This window comes from Psammomys obesus, unplaced genomic scaffold (genome assembly GCF_907164565.1).
Source record: "Psammomys obesus unplaced genomic scaffold, mPsaObe1.curated_primary_1811, whole genome shotgun sequence".
Classification (NCBI taxonomy): domain Eukaryota; kingdom Metazoa; phylum Chordata; class Mammalia; order Rodentia; family Muridae; genus Psammomys; species Psammomys obesus.
This window is the reverse complement of record NW_026585691.1, coordinates 11,882,188-11,897,330: the sequence shown is the minus strand read 5'-3', so window position 1 is coordinate 11,897,330 and position 15,143 is coordinate 11,882,188. Positions and strand designations below refer to the sequence as shown.

At 51.4% G+C, this 15,143-nt stretch overlaps 1 protein-coding gene across 4 annotated transcripts in view; it reads right to left on the bottom strand.

The window, feature by feature from the left end:
* Myo5c (myosin VC) overlaps positions 1 to 15,143 on the bottom strand; it is a 71,112-nt gene that overhangs the window by 43,358 nt on the left and 12,611 nt on the right. For 3 of the 4 annotated variants that reach the window (XM_055598580.1, XM_055598596.1, XM_055598604.1), the window contains 8 exons: positions 14,494 to 14,659; positions 13,738 to 13,882; positions 10,738 to 10,894; positions 8,230 to 8,373; positions 7,424 to 7,505; positions 6,363 to 6,470; positions 3,657 to 3,763; positions 1,509 to 1,774 (listed from right to left, as the gene is read on the bottom strand). In XM_055598580.1, coding sequence (XP_055454555.1) covers positions 1,509 to 1,774; positions 3,657 to 3,763; positions 6,363 to 6,470; positions 7,424 to 7,505; positions 8,230 to 8,373; positions 10,738 to 10,894; positions 13,738 to 13,882; positions 14,494 to 14,659 — 1,175 coding nt within the window. The remainder of the gene's footprint in view (positions 1 to 1,508; positions 1,775 to 3,656; positions 3,764 to 6,362; positions 6,471 to 7,423; positions 7,506 to 8,229; positions 8,374 to 10,737; positions 10,895 to 13,737; positions 13,883 to 14,493; positions 14,660 to 15,143) is intronic. The other variant, XM_055598588.1, reaches the window with a different exon arrangement.

Below are 15,143 nucleotides of genomic sequence, written 5' to 3'. Positions count from 1 at the left end.
CCCTCTTCTGGCATTGCAGGTGTACATGCAGATAGAGCACTCATATACCTAAATAAATAAATATTTTTAAAAAGATAGGGCGAATAATTTACTAGCCTTTCTCCGTAGTATATTAGTAGTTTCAAACTGTTGATATGTTTTAATTGCAAGCCATGAGTAGTCACTTAAGATCCGAATTAAACAGTAACTCCCTTTCTTATCTCCTTTTACCTGGAACAGGTAGTGGAACAGCTGGCTCTCTACCCGGGTGTAAAGTTAAAGGACAAAACGCTGCCCCTCTGCCCTCTGCTCTCTCTCTCTCTGTGTGGGCAGCAATAGGGGTGTGAAGGACCAGGCCCCTCCCTTTGTGTGGAGAAGAGTTCCCAGTTGGTGGAAACTACAAAGTCTTTCATGGGACAATCTTCCCAGTGCTCCACCGAGAAGCCAGGTGTAGTCCTGGGAGAGGGGCAGAAACGGGGGCATGAGAGGCCAGTTTCCAACAACCACAAAGCTTCCGCCTTGCCTTCTGTAAGCACCTTCAGCAGGAGCTGGACCCTGGACTCAGAAAAACAGGACAGGGATGAGACCAAACTCCAAAGTGGCCCAAGCATCCTGCTGTTTGAAGAAGGGGTGGAGCGGTTGAAGAGGGGGTGGGGCGATTGCAGAGGGGGTGGAGCAAATTGAAGAGGGGTGGGGCGATTGAAGAGGGGGGGGGTGGGTGGGGCGATTGAAGAAGGGGTGGGGCGAACCAGAACCCTTATCACCCAGGAAAGGACAGCAGTGTAGGTGTGAGGGGAAGGAGACAGCAGGTCAGACAGACTGAGAATGTCAGCCTGCTCTAAGTGGCACTTCCCCAGGGTGGTATGTATCCTCTGGGCTCTGCACCTCAGCGGCCTGCAGGAGAAGGCAGTGGACCCCCCCCCCCCCCCCCCAAAGGACCGGCTGTGAACAGCTTAGCTCTTCCAAGCCGTGGTTGTTACGTCTCTGCAGTGGCTTGAAGTGCAGGAAACCACTTATCACTGGACCTGTTGCACAGTGAGGTTTGCTGGCCATTATTCGCTTTGCACTTATTGTATGTTTGTGAGCACGTATGTGTATGTATGCGCTCATACCATGTACACACATGGTATTGCTGTCAGCCCAATTTTTTTTTTTTTTTTTTTTGTGAGACAGAGTCTTTAGTTGAACTTAGAGCCCATCAGTTCAGCTATGCTGGCCATCTTCTGCCTTCCCTGTGCCCTGCTGGGCCTGACTCTTACATAGGTGTTGGGATCCGAACCCATGTTTGTATATCAAGTGCTTTACCCACTGGAAAATCTGCCTAGCGCTTGTTTGTCATTTATTTAATGCACTCTAAAGAAAGGACACCATGACCTAGGACCTGTGCTTAACATCTCTACATATGATACAGAAAAAAAATATATATATATCTTCAAATCCTGCAAAACAAGCGGAAGGAAGCAACCTAAAAATAACAGGGCATTTGACGTTTAGATGAGGAAAGGCAGGCACACGGAAGAGAATCTTACCCATAAATGTCCAAAACACCAATAAAAGTGTGCTGCTTGCCTGAGAAGTGCAGGGCCTGGTTGATTCTCTCTACAATGAAGTCGAACAGGTGAGCATAGATCTTTTTGGCCAGCGCGTCCCTGGCATTGATGGCCTGGGGCCTGGTCATGGGCTTTACCACAGTCTCTGAGGTAGTTACAATCTTCCTGTTGCATAGCCACTGAGCCATTTTGCTAGTCTCCAGGCCCAAGAGCTCACAGAACACCTTCAGGTGATTGTCATCCTCCTTTAAAAAAAAAAAAACAAAACAACACAAACACACACAAGCCCCATCAGGGTCGCCCAGCCATCCCAAGTCAGTGCTGCCCGACCTGGCCAAGTCTGGGTAAGAGTGGAGAAGCTGTGTGAGATATCCAGGCCTTGCGGTTGGTGACGCTCTCCCCGCTGCACTGAGGTCTGCATCTGCAGACCTGGCTCTTCATGCTGGAGCCAGCCGGCAGGCTCCGCCCACACACACAGCTGTGGGCCCCCACCTCTGGGCCTCCTCCAGTCACACCCCGGTCGGTCGGCACAGAACTGCGCACCAACGCTGTCCCACCTAACGTGTCCAGGGTTCCCGGAAGGTGCGTAGGTGGCGTCACCAGACAGATTTGGCAGCTGACGCCGGGGCTGGTGGGGGACTCTCCTGAATACACAAAATGACGTTTCTCTCTTGAGTCGGGACGTGAGGGATGCCCCCAGTGGCCTGCAGATGCGGCGGGGGGCGGGGGGGAGGGATGGAATTGGCCTTAACGAGCACGTGCGGCCTCCATCTCTTGTCACTTCACCAGGGAGTGTGGTTCCATGTGACCAGACTCCACCCTTCCTCCCAAAGGAGGCAGCATCACCCAGCGACTGCCCTTTAAATGCTCAGAGAGTGGAGGTGAAAAGCTAAACCCAAGCCGCTCCTGTCTCCTCACCCACACCCTCCCGACTGCCATCACACCAGCACAACACTCCCTTCTGGCCTTGCCTGGCCTCCTCTCTAGGAAACCCCGGGAGTAAAAACATTCAGTTAGAAGGGCTGCTCTTCTGCTCTTCCACACAGGGGCAGCAGGCTGCCACTAAAGAGGAGCGCTTTACCCAAATTCAGTTTGTCCGGCATTCTAAGCTCCAGAGATAAACTAACGGTAGTCTGTACCAGAGCCAAAACCAATAATTAATGACAGGACTCATCTTTTGTAAAGTTTTAACTGGGGCTGGGGAGATGGCTCAGCAGGTAAGAGCACTGGCTGCTTTTCCAGAGGACCCAGGCCTGCATACCAAACCCACACAATAGCTCACAGCTGTCTGTAACTCTAGTCTCAGGGACCCAACACTCTCTACTATCCTCCCGGGAGGAGCAGGCACACACGGCTGTACAGGCATCTATGCAGGCAAAGCACTCATGCACATAAAATAAAAATACATTTAAAAATTTAAGAGACTTAGGATTATTCCCTCTCTAGGACACTGCCTCCATGGCAAAGCCGGTGTGACAGAGCGTGACCGTGTTTGTTGGCTGGGAACTCTGTTTACTCTATGGGAGTTTGAGAGGAGAAGGGCAGAGGCCTGCTTCTCTGAGAGGAGACACAATCACCTGATGTTCAGCTCTCCCCGTCACCTGAGGATGGGTAAGGTCTGTGAGGTCTGGATACCGGCGGGGGGAGGCTCTGTGAGTCTGTGCATTGGAGGAGAGGAAGCACACCCCAGTCACAGCTGGGGAGCTGAGGGAAGTGGGGGACCCCGCTGCCTACCCTCAGCCTGTGGTAGGCTTCCCCACCATACACTCAGATCACAGCTGAGGTCGGGGCTTCTTGTTTGGACTGGTGTTGTTTCACAGAGCTTATGACAATCCCTGCCATGTGATAGGCTCCATAGATGGTTGTTAAATAAAAAAAACAAAACAAAACAAAACACATAGCACACACTCCCAGCACACACTCACGCACGCACACACACACACACACACGATAGGCACGCACACCATGACCAGGGAACAAGACAACCTTTCTTCCTCTTTCCTGCTAAACAAGTCTGACTAGCAGGTCCAGCCGTGGCCGGTGCTCATCCATAAAGGCCCATGAGCCATGAGCCATAAGCTGTGGCCTGCTGACCTACACACCCAGGGACATGAACAGGAATCTTACGCTGATGGAAGACTTCTCATTGCCCACGGTGGTGACCTGCACATTACCCAGATGCAGGATGGCAGCTAGAATCTTGAAGACATCCATCTGAAAATCTTCCTTGAAACCTGAAAGCAAACATTCCCCAAGTCAGGGCACTGCCGTTCTCCTGTGCTCCGTGACACAGCACCTGGATTCTTCCAAGACTCTCCAGTTATAGGGCCAGGGAGCTGGGGCAGGGGTGTGAAGTGGGCTTGTCATGGATAGGGGTGTGAAGAGGTTTGTCATGGGGCAGGGGTGAGAAGCTGGTTTAGTGACAGCTGCTCACAGGTTCTTCCCTAGATAAGAACGCTGCAGCCAGTGGAGCACTCCAGGCTGCTGGAGAGTTCAGCGTGTATCTGGGGTTGAGGGTATATGGAGCTCAGGTGGTAGAGTGCTTGCCTGGCAGGCAGGGGACCTGGGACCTGATTCCCAGCATCACATAGACCAGACATAGCGGAACATTGCTGTAATTGTGGCATTCGGGAGGGAGGCGAGGGCAGGGGATTAGAACTTCAAGATCATCCTAAACAGCAAGTTTGAGGCCAGACTGGGTGACATGAGACCCCCACTATCTCAAAGAAAAACAACAAAAGCCAGAACAAAATAACAATAGCAAAAACAAAACCAACTCCTATTAAACAGCTGTTTTAAATTCCCAGGAGACTACGCTCTGGGGCATGTTATATACTTAATTTAAAGGTTTTCTTTTCTCTTTGCTCTCGAGCTCCCAGAACCCTTCTTAAGGTGAGGTGATGGAAGGATTCCATTTGTCCCCCTAATCCCCACAGACCAACCATGTGGATCAAGGCAATGGGCTCTTGTGTCTTTGGGTCTCTGGATGGGTCTGATTAATGGAGAGCCTTGGAAGGAGATAAAGGAGGATGAGAGGAAAAAGGGGCAGGAGGAGGATGACAATGATGATGACAACAAAAGACAGTGTGGTAACTATGACAACCCAGATGGTAATGACCAATAGGAAGAGCAGGAGGAACAAGAGGAGGAAGAGGGGAAAGAGGAGGGGGATATGGAGAAGGCAGAGCAGGGGGATTCTCTGAGCATCTCCTCCTGGCTCCTCTGTACAGCGTGGCCTCACAGGCAGAGGTATATGTTCCTGGCTTGGCACTGATTTTACCTGTCTCCTTTCAGGCTCACAGAACAACAATGAGTCTGAAGATGCCAAGTTCTGCTACCCCTGGTGGCTTGCCTGGAGATCACCCACGTTCTCTGTGTTGGTCCTTTTATAAATAAACTCTCCCTCTGATCCTGTCTTGACCTTGCCATACAATAACCTAGCATCTTGACTGATGCATGTGGACTAGGGGGAATTGGCCCACTTCCTAGTGCTGAAAATAAACCAAGCCAGCTGCTAGGAGGACCGCGTGTCTCGTTGCCAGCTGCAAACCGGGCTGTGTTGATCAGGATGCAGCCATGCATGTTTATGGCACTCCTGTGAGCATGGGGAGATGCTGGGGCCAAGCTGTCCATGCCCATCACACGTCCATCTGGCCCATGCTGGGTGGAGACTGGAATGGACGCCAGCATCATCCCTGCTGTCCAGCACAATAACAGGTCTGAGCAGCTGTTGCCACCTAAGCCTCCTGTGGAGAAAACCTGGGGTCCTGGGTCATCTGGGAGGTCAGATTCCTAAGCAATCTCAAGACCCTGAAAACCTTCTCTGCTTCAAAGACAAAAGACACCAGACCAAAGCCACACAGCATTTCAGCTCTGTTGAGTCTGGGAGTTGAATGACAGGTGAGCCTGTTAAGCCTGCAGGTGGCTGATGTGACAAATGACAAATAAATAACCGGCTGGCTGAGAAAAGCAAAGGAAACCTCAGAATCTGGAGCATCGGGTTAGCGTTTCATGGTCTCCAGCCAAATCTCTTGGCCACCAGGCCTTTCATGTACGAACGAATTTCAGACCTCAGGAAGTCACCATCTGTCCTGAGACAGCATCTCTCCAATGCCACCCTGGCAGGGATCAGTCACCAGGGGATAGGTGTGCCACTCCCATCCTGGAGCCTGGGGTGTGACCAAGGGTCACAACAGCCAGAAATGATTGTTGCAAGAAAGGAAGGAAATGGCTGGAGAACGGCAGAAACGGGGGCAGCAGTCAGGATCCGTGTGTCTAACATGGCCGTGCCTGGGCAATTCGTGGAGAGAGCACCCAACAGGCACCAGCCCAAGGAGCAAGCTTGTTAGAAACAGCAGATTCTACCCCAGTCTCTGGCTGAGTGAGGCCTTTGACACCGCACACAGCCCAGTGGTGGCCCTGGCCAGTAGCAGCCCTAGCAGATGACAGGATAATGGCCTTTGCTTCTCCGTACAGTTTTGGAAACTGTGTCTATGACTCTAGGCCTGTGTACAGGGCCGGGTCTGCCCAGAGCCAAGTCAGTGCCTGGGGCCAACTACGTACTTTATTTTAAAGCTGTATTTGTTCTATGTGTATGTGCGCCAGCCTCTGTGTGTATGCACCCTTGAATGCTTGGTGCCCTCGGAGTTCAGCTTCCTTCAAACTGGAGTTGGAAGTGGCTGTGGGCTGCCAGCTGAGTGCTGGGAATCAAACCCGGGTCTTCTGGAAGGGTAGCCAGTGCTCCCAACCACTGAGTAATCCCTCCAGGCCTGCAGTCACGTTCTTCTATGTGCTGAGAGTGTGCACTTCCTTGGCTAGCATGGTGTCCCTTACCCAGCAGTGTGAAGGTCTTCTGCGTCTCCACCATGTCAGCTCTGTCATTTATACCTTCGATGACGGTGTTGCCGCCCATTCTCGTGTAGTTGAACTCTTCTGCACTCCCTGGAGCAGAGAGGGTCATTAATTCCACCCACAACTCAGAAGTTTGGACACGCACAGTTGTCAGAAATAAGAAATGGCCAGGCACAGCGGCTTTCCTCTGCATCTCAGGACTAAGTTCAAGGCTAGCCTGGGCTACATCATAACATCCTGTCTGAGGGAGGGAGAGAGATGGGAGTGGGGAGGAGGAAGAAGCAGGAACAGGAAAGGTTCACGCTTAACGGGCTCTACCAGACACTTTACAAGGATTTATAGAAACCCAGGCTGAGAATCAGGAAGACAAAGACCTCATTCAAGGGCCCACATTTGACAGGGGCTTAAAAACAGGATAAAGCTCTGGGGGTTTTTCTCTAACATTTCTGTTTCCACCTCTGGTGTTAGAGACATACACAGCTTGGTATTTGAAAGGCTGGGGACTGGGCCTGGGGCTTCATGCATACTATATGCTAGGCAGGCACTCAACTAACTGAGATATAATCCCAGTTTGCCCCCCTCTTCTCCCTTTTTTCCCCCTCTTTTTTTTTGGACAGGGTTTCATTATATAGTCCTAGGTAGCCTATAAATTGCTATTGGTCTTGAACTTGTGGCGATCCCCCTGCCTCTGCTTTCTGAGTGTTGAGATTATCAATGTGTGGTGTCACAGATGGCCCAGTGGACTTTTCTTAATGCATTCATTTCAGCTCTGAAGCTCATCCTATGTTTTTAGATAAAATTGTTTTTGTTTTTCAAGATGAGGTTTCTCTGTGTAGCCCTGGCTGTCCTGGAATTCACTCTGAAGACTAGGCTGGCCTCAAATTCTGCCTCTGCCTCCTGCTGAGACTAAAGGTGTGTGTCGCCGCCACCAGGCTGACAAAACAGTTTTTTTTTAAGTTATGTTATAATAAAGAAGAAATTAACTGAGGATCTAAATGCCTTCGGAAAGGAAACCTTTCATCTGCTGCTCGCCACATACGTACCCAGCTTAAGATGCTTAAATTCTGACTGCTGAGCAGATGCGCAGAGCTGGTAGAAGATGTGGTAATTTCGTTCATTTTCTGACTGCAAAAGAAAGGAAAGGCCCAACGTGACACAAACCCGTTATCAATGAAAACGCCGGAGTTTCAGCTAGAGGCCCCTAAGATGCTAGTGTGGACGGTGGACTCCTTGGGATGGACCCTGATAGATAATGCCAACTCCCAGCTGGCTGTCCTTGTCACTGAGTAAGAACTGGGGACCAGAGGTGATCTTCTGCAGACGGCCCAGAAAAACATCATTAAGCGAAAATATTCCGTGTGAAGGTGTGATGTAATTTTTACAAGCGGACATTTCTGGGATGTCATTGGGCGGTTCAAGGCTTCCTGTTGCTCTGGCTAACGGGTCTAAGAAGTTTCTCCATTTTACTAACAGAAAAGCCTTTCTCCCACCACTCCCTTGGTCCCCATCCCCTCGCCAGCTCTAATCCCCTCTCTCCCCAACAGGAAAGTCAGGCTGGCAGCTCTGCCTGTTTGAGAAGTATGCACTAGATTATTTTAAACTACAAGGGTTTTCTTTTCTCCCCAGTTGCAGGACAGTAACCTTTACTCTCAACTCTACAACTCATGAGACTGCATCTATGCATCAGGTTTTGCTTTTTAAAGAAAGAACAATGAAGAAGCTGCAGAGCACAGGAAGGACAGCCAGACTCCGTTCTTCGGGCTGCAGACCCCACAGATCGTCTAAAGAGTCTACGCATGCAGCAGTATTTAGAGCTGGGAACGAGGGGATCTAATACTTTTCTCCTCACCTGGAAGACGACCCGGGATTTCTCCAAGAGGTAGGTTCTCATGTTGGCACCGATGATCTGATGCCTCTCATCGAAGCTGATTTCTGTGTACTTCCCAAACCGGCTGCTATTGTCATTTCGGGTGGTCTTGGCGTTTCCAACAGCCTGGAACACACAGAGTTCGGCATCACCGGTGTGCTGGCCAGTGCCACCCTAGCTCACTCCTGGAGGCTGGTCAGGTTAGGGGAGGAAGCTGTTGCCTGGAGAAGAGCAGCCTGGCTTCCCAGAGTCTGAAGGAGCACGAATTCTGGGCTTCGAGGCCCTGGGGTCCAGTTCTGCTTTCTGCAGAATGCTGTAAACTCTAAGTTCCTTTCCTGTGTCTTCCTCTAATGGCAACGTGGAAGTGCATGCATCTTGATGTTATGCATTGAACGTGTCCTCACGCCTCCACGCGATTTTTAAGAATCGTGTTGTGCATGTGTGCACGTGTGTGGAAGTCAGAAGGCAACCTGTGGAATTCAGCTCTTTCTTTCTACCACGTGGGGCCCCAGGGACGGAACTCAGGTCACCCAATGCTTGGCTGCACATGCCTTTATCCACTGAGCCGCCTACCCAGCCCAGACGTCCGCAGGTTGAGGGTGGGGCCCTGGGGGAGGAGATTTCGTGCCACTGTGAAATGGACTCTTCAGCAAAGAAACTCCACGTTTGCTTTCTCCGCCATGACACTAAACAGAGAGTCTTCACAGAGCCCCGATGCTCTGGCATCCTGGCCTTGGGTCTACGGCCTCCACCACTGTGAGGAACAAACCCCTGGTCTTTGTAAGCTCCCAGCCTGTGGCACTCGGTTACAGCACCCGATGGACTAAGAGTTGGTAGGAGCCAAGCAGGGAGTATCCTACACAGCACCATGAGCGTCCACATCCTTCCATCTTCCCAATCTCCTACTCAGCTGGATAAACTGCCCGTCTCCACCTCCAGCCTCAGCTGTTTTGTTTTGTTTTGTTTTGTTCTCTTTTTCAACACAGGGTTTCTCTGCGTGACAGTCCTGGCTGTCCTGGAACTCGCTCTGTAGACCAGGCTAGACTGGAACTCAGAGACCTGCCTGCCTCTGCCTCTCAAACGCTGGGATTGAAGGCGTGTGTCACCACTGCCCAGCTCTGGTTTTCAGTCTTGAATCTACTTCTCTGCCTGAACGCCTTCCCTCTAGAAGGAAACTTTTTCTCGTCTTCTTTCACCTCTCTTCCTCCTCCTCTTCCACGAGTTATCTTCTGATTTCCACATGTGTGTGCATGTACTTCCCCTCCACAAACCAAGTTTTCGCTGTGTCCGCCCTGGCCTCACGCTTACCACCCTATTGCTACAGTCTTCCAAGGGCTAGGATTACAGGCGGATGGCAGGACCTTCCTTGTGTATATACACTACTCTTCTTGCCCAGATCACCATGGCTTTGGCTGGCGCAGACCGGCTGTGTACTTACTGTAAGTCACAGGCTTGGTCAGCAAAAGTGAACCTAACTGCTGTGGACATCCCACCTGCGTGGAGCCTGTGGCCCGGTGGGGACACAAACCTTAAACGGCTCTACAGTTACTCACCGGGCAGGTCACATGGTGCTTCCTCTGGACTGCTTTCCTGTCACTATCTCGGATGGTGACCTCTGTTCCATCTGGCCAGCCTGCGCCTGTAGCTGTGCCCTTAAGGCTTGCTCAGTTCCCTCTCCATCTGTGTGCTTATTTCATTTTAACATATGCTTCTGTTAGCACAGAGGCCTGACCTTAAAGACTGGGTCTTACTTATTTCCATTACATCTGATATCGTCCCACAAGTTTCAAACAACACAGGAGTGGAAGTCCCTGAAGGTTCTGATTTGGGAAACAGGGAGAGAGAGGGCCCCGGGGGCCACAGGCTGCACTGCCGTGCCCGTTCTCCGCAATCTTCTTCTCATTCTGTAAGACATACAGCATTGGCCTTGGGGCAGCCCTTCCCTGTGCATTCTAGGTATTCTTTCCCTCATGGGGCAGAATCCTGGGGAGCTGTGTGGTGGCTCTGTCCCCCTGGTGAAAGGAATCAGAGTGACTATGGCTAGCATATGCCCAAGTGCAAGCTGTCAGTAAGTAAGATGTCAGTACTCTGTGACTGACTTCAGACTTTTGAAGCTCAAACAATCCCCTCACAAAACTCGAGAGTAACAGCCAGCTTGTGAGAGTGGGTGCCCGCTGGCTGGGGAGCACTGGTGATCTCCGTGTGGCTGGGGATTGCCCCCAGGGTGTCAGCACACATCTGGGATCTTGAACTCTGATGATGCAAAGTCCAGTGCATTGGGCAGAGACAACCTTGGCAGTCACCACTCTGCCTCACCTCCTTACCACAGGACTCCTATCCCTGCTCTTGCCACTCTTCCTCCTTTGAACCTCAACTGCAGAAAGTTGCACTAACAAGCCCAGCTCATGCACAGAGCTACCCCCTCCCCTCCTTTGCCCCCCATGCCCCTCCAACCCTCAGCATCTCCTTGTACAAGGGTGAGGTGCCCACCTCAGTTATGGGATTGGACGCCAGGACTTTGTCCTCCACATGGGCATTGCTGCTGGATTTGCTGACTGTGGCAAAGTACCTCATGGCATAGCGGGCAGAAACTGTCTTCCCAGCTCCAGACTCCCCGCTCACGATGATGGACTGGTTTCTATTGTTCCTAAAGCCAACACACGAGAGAGGCACTGAGATGTACCGAGAAGTCTTAAATCCTCTCCGTAATATAGTTCAAGCTAGGCAACATAACAAGACCTGACTCTGAAAAAGAAAAGTGTAGGGGTTGGAAACATAGGGACCAGTATAATGTTTGCCTAGCACGCATAAAGCCCTGGGTTTGATCCTCAGGTCTCCGTAAGCCAGGCATGGTGGTGCACTGAGGAAGCAGAGGTAGTAGAAATTCAAGTGCAAGAATATTCTCAGCTATATAGAATATTAGAGGCCAACCTGGGCTACATGAGACCTTGTCTCAGAACAAACAAATGAACAAACAAAGCAAAAGTACAACAATAAAAACAAGCCAAAGCAAAACAAAACAGACGCTGTTTCCTGCCATGTCCCTTGTCCCTTTGTGTTGAGGTCCCCAAGACCAAGGCCAAGGTCAGCATCCGCTAGCAAGGTTGGCTTCACAGTCAAATCATGGCTAGGATAGGCCACACTGAAGGATTCAGAGCAAGATCACCAAGGGAGAAGCCATGGTGCGAAGACACAGGAAACTGGTGCAGAGATCCCAAGAGCCTTCCCTCTTGTGCCACTGTGGCCATGACTCAGGGAATGGGTTTCCTGACACGTGTGGAGTCCTGTTTACCTGGAACCCACACATCAGGGCCTCATGCCTGTCCTCTGCCTCCCAGGGGACAGAGTTCAGCCCCTCAGGAGGAAAGCAGGTTCTCAGCATCAAACATGCTCCTTATACAAATCGTAAACTTAGGTACAGAGAGACCATGTTTATGGGAGGCAGAACGAAGTGTCCCGAAATTGGCCAGGCTCACACTAGCTTTCCAACGAGGCTCTCAGACAGCTCCCCCAAGCCCCACTAACAACTTCTTCACATCCTACTGACATTATTTTAAGAGCAACAATTCAAAATATACTTGGGGACATATGTGCTCTATAAGCCTACACACTGTTACATAATGTAGACATTTTAAAAATAACGCCTTGAGCTTTTCAGGGACTATGGTGGCATAGCGCTGCCATGGGATTAGCCCCGTTTATGTGCTAAGACGCTGGGCGGACACTCCACATCTGTTCTCAGTCACACTTCACAAAAGTCCTATGGCATACTTCTCAGTTTTACAGCCGTGTGAGTCACGGACTCTCATGTCACATGCGCTGACCTGGGCACAGTACATAGCCTCTCGTGGTGACCCTGGGGTCCCTGGCCCACTCCTTTCATTTCAAAGAAAGAGGAAAAGACCCTAGAAAGGTAGCAGATGTGTGTCTCCCAAGCAAGGCAGATGGCTCTGTCCAATACCAAGCCAGCCCACCATGAGCCTGCTTCATCTTCAGTCTACGCATTCCAGCAGCTCGGGTTCAAGCTGGACCCTGGCATGACCCTGAGGTTCTGCGGACCTCACACTGTGGATGACCAGACTGTAACCTCAGAGAATGGTCATCAGACTTCCCCTCAGGGGATTCCAAGAGGCCTTCAGAAGCCAGAGAGTTCCAGAAGCAGGGTGTGCTCTGGTGGGAAGCATCTTGGACCAGCGCGAGACATCCATCCTTTCTCCATGACCCCATTGTGAAAGGCTGAACTACTGCCAGGGCGAAAGCGCATGCCAGCCTCATCTGGCCAGGTGGGTATGTCCCAGGAACAGTGTTGCTCCATCGGGCCCCGTCACCCGGAGGACAATCCCTTCTCTCCATCCATGTGACTCAGAGTATGGAGGAAGGTGGCCAGGGGCCTGGCCCTGTGAATTAGGGTCTCTCTCAAGGGACAGGGGAGTGGGGGGGTGCCATTCAGCCTCTGAGGACTTGAAGGAAGTGAAATGTAGCCTCAGATTGCCCACCCACCGGGATTCCTGTAGGGGAGAAGCATGCCTTGTTCATGTCACCATGGCTTCCATGGTCATAAGCACAGAACAGAGATGGACCTGCTGGAGTCTGGCCCTCAGAGGAGGCACATCCAGCTACTATACCTAGAATTACAAGGCACACAGCAGAGTCCATGCCTCGGTTTCTCATGTGAGATGGGGGTAATGAATGCATTACAGTGAACTTCACAAAGGTGTGGTGAAACCCTAAGATCACTGCGTGGGAAAATTATTTGGCAAACTGTAAAGTGTTCCACAGGGTTCGGATGGTGTTTTTATTCTCCAGGTTCCTACAGACATGATCAACGGAACCACGAGACGAAAAACGAACCACACTTAGAATCAAGGAAATCTGGGCCCAAATCCCAGCTCTGCCTTTAGCTCACTGCCTGCGTCAGGTAGATGGCATTCTGGGATGCTAGATTACTGTGGCAAGACATGGGCCTCACAGGCTGTCCTAAGGGAACCAAGGTGATGCTGGAAATGTGAACCCGGCATTTCTGTTGCAGGAAGATTTTTGTAAATGTGCAGTAGCAAAATCAGAATTCCACAGGGCCATGCAAAAGCAAAGTGAGAAAATGGTGTTACAATCCAGACCTGTGGCTAGAACCTGTGCTTCTCTGGCAGTGGATTCTGCCTCCTGAGATGGCTAAAAACCAAAACATAAACCATAGACACGCCATGGTACAGAGGCAGTCGGTCCTCCTCCAGCCAAACACACTGCGGGGGAACGCAGATGGAAGACAGGGCTTATGACCAATGAGGAACAAAAGCCAGGACGTCTCTAGACATCCTGCTACCCTGTGACCATCACCTGCTCTTCGTGCCAGGCATCTATATATTCAGCAAAGCGCCCACGCGGCCTCACGGCCCCTGTTAGTGAGCTGAGCTCAAAGCAGCTCCCTTTCGCGGTGAGGGACGAGCGAATGTGAAGAGTGCAGGGAGGGCCGAGGAGGCTCCAGCGGACTACCTGGCCATCTGCTTGTAGGCCTCCTCTGCGACTGCGAAGATGTGTGGGTCCATGTCCCCCATGTTCTGGCCGCTGTAGGCGTGAATGATGGCGTCCCCATAGATTGGCAGCTGCTTGTAGGGGTTCATGGCCACCAAGATGATTCCTGAGGAAAGGGACGAGGTGCGGTCACCTCCACGGAAGAGGGACTGGAGGCTGACCGCCAGCTCTGTCTCGCTCACATCGGAACACCCTCACCGCCTGCTCGGCAGGTGCTAGCATCCTTGCTCTTAGGCTTCCCAGCCTCCAGAGCCGTGAGCCAAACTTCTGTGTAAGTTATCCATTCTCAGATAGTCTATCACAGCAACAGAAAACAGATGGAGACAGCCATCCCCACAGGCCCTTTCCAGGAGGCCCAGTCCTGTCCCTTACTACAGCCTTTGCTTGACTCGGGCCAGGTCACTTAATGCTCTAAATCTTGGTCACCTTCATCTAAGGCTCTTCTGACGGCTGAATGGGGCGACACGTGGGGAAACAAACTGTGATAGTGCAAATGCAATAAGGACAGCAATGTCCCAAGAAGTGATAAATGTGTCAGATCTAGGGAGAAACTCAAACGTAGCCCGTGGTGTTGCTTCCCTCACAGTCCTTTCTGTTCCTACCAGAGAGTTTCCCCACACAATGGGCTCTTTTTGCACCCCCTCTCAAGGCTCAGCATACACCTGGCATCCAGCATGCCTGGACACCGCTGGCCATGGGGGTCGTCCACGTCCTTACCACTGTAGGTGTAGATGAGTTTGGACTCTGCAAAGCGGATTCTGAGGTTATGCAGCACTGCCGGCTCATGGAGGTAGCTAAGGGCCGTGAGGTCATTCTCACCCACCAGGATGTCTGGGTTCCGAAGCGGAGGCAGTGAGCCTGGGTCAACAGGGTAATCCAGCTCCTGTGAACAAGGGCAGGTGTAAGCATCTTCAGCCAGTGTTTCTGCTAACCTGTCTTTCTCCTCCCTCCCTCCCTCCCATACAGACAATCCTCACACTAAAACAACAACACACAAGGATGCTGGCTCCCCCGGAACTGGAACTTGAGGGGATTGTGAGCCACCGTCTGGGTACCTGGATGGAACCTGAGTCCTCTGGAAGAGCAGCAGGTACTCTGAACCGTTGAGCCATCTCTCCAGCTCTCACAACTTTTTTTTTTTTTTTTTTGAGACAAGGTCTCACTAGGTAGTCCAAAGCAACCTCAAGCCCTCTATCCCCCTGCCTCAGCACTGCTGGGAGGGCAGGCCAGTATCACCACACCTGTCTCAGAAACTTTAAGTAGAGGAGAAAGGAAATAACCCTCCTAAGTGACCCGAGGTAACGAAAAACTGTAGGCCAGGGGACCAAAACATTGAGTGTGCACCTTAGAGCACGCCACCTTCCCTC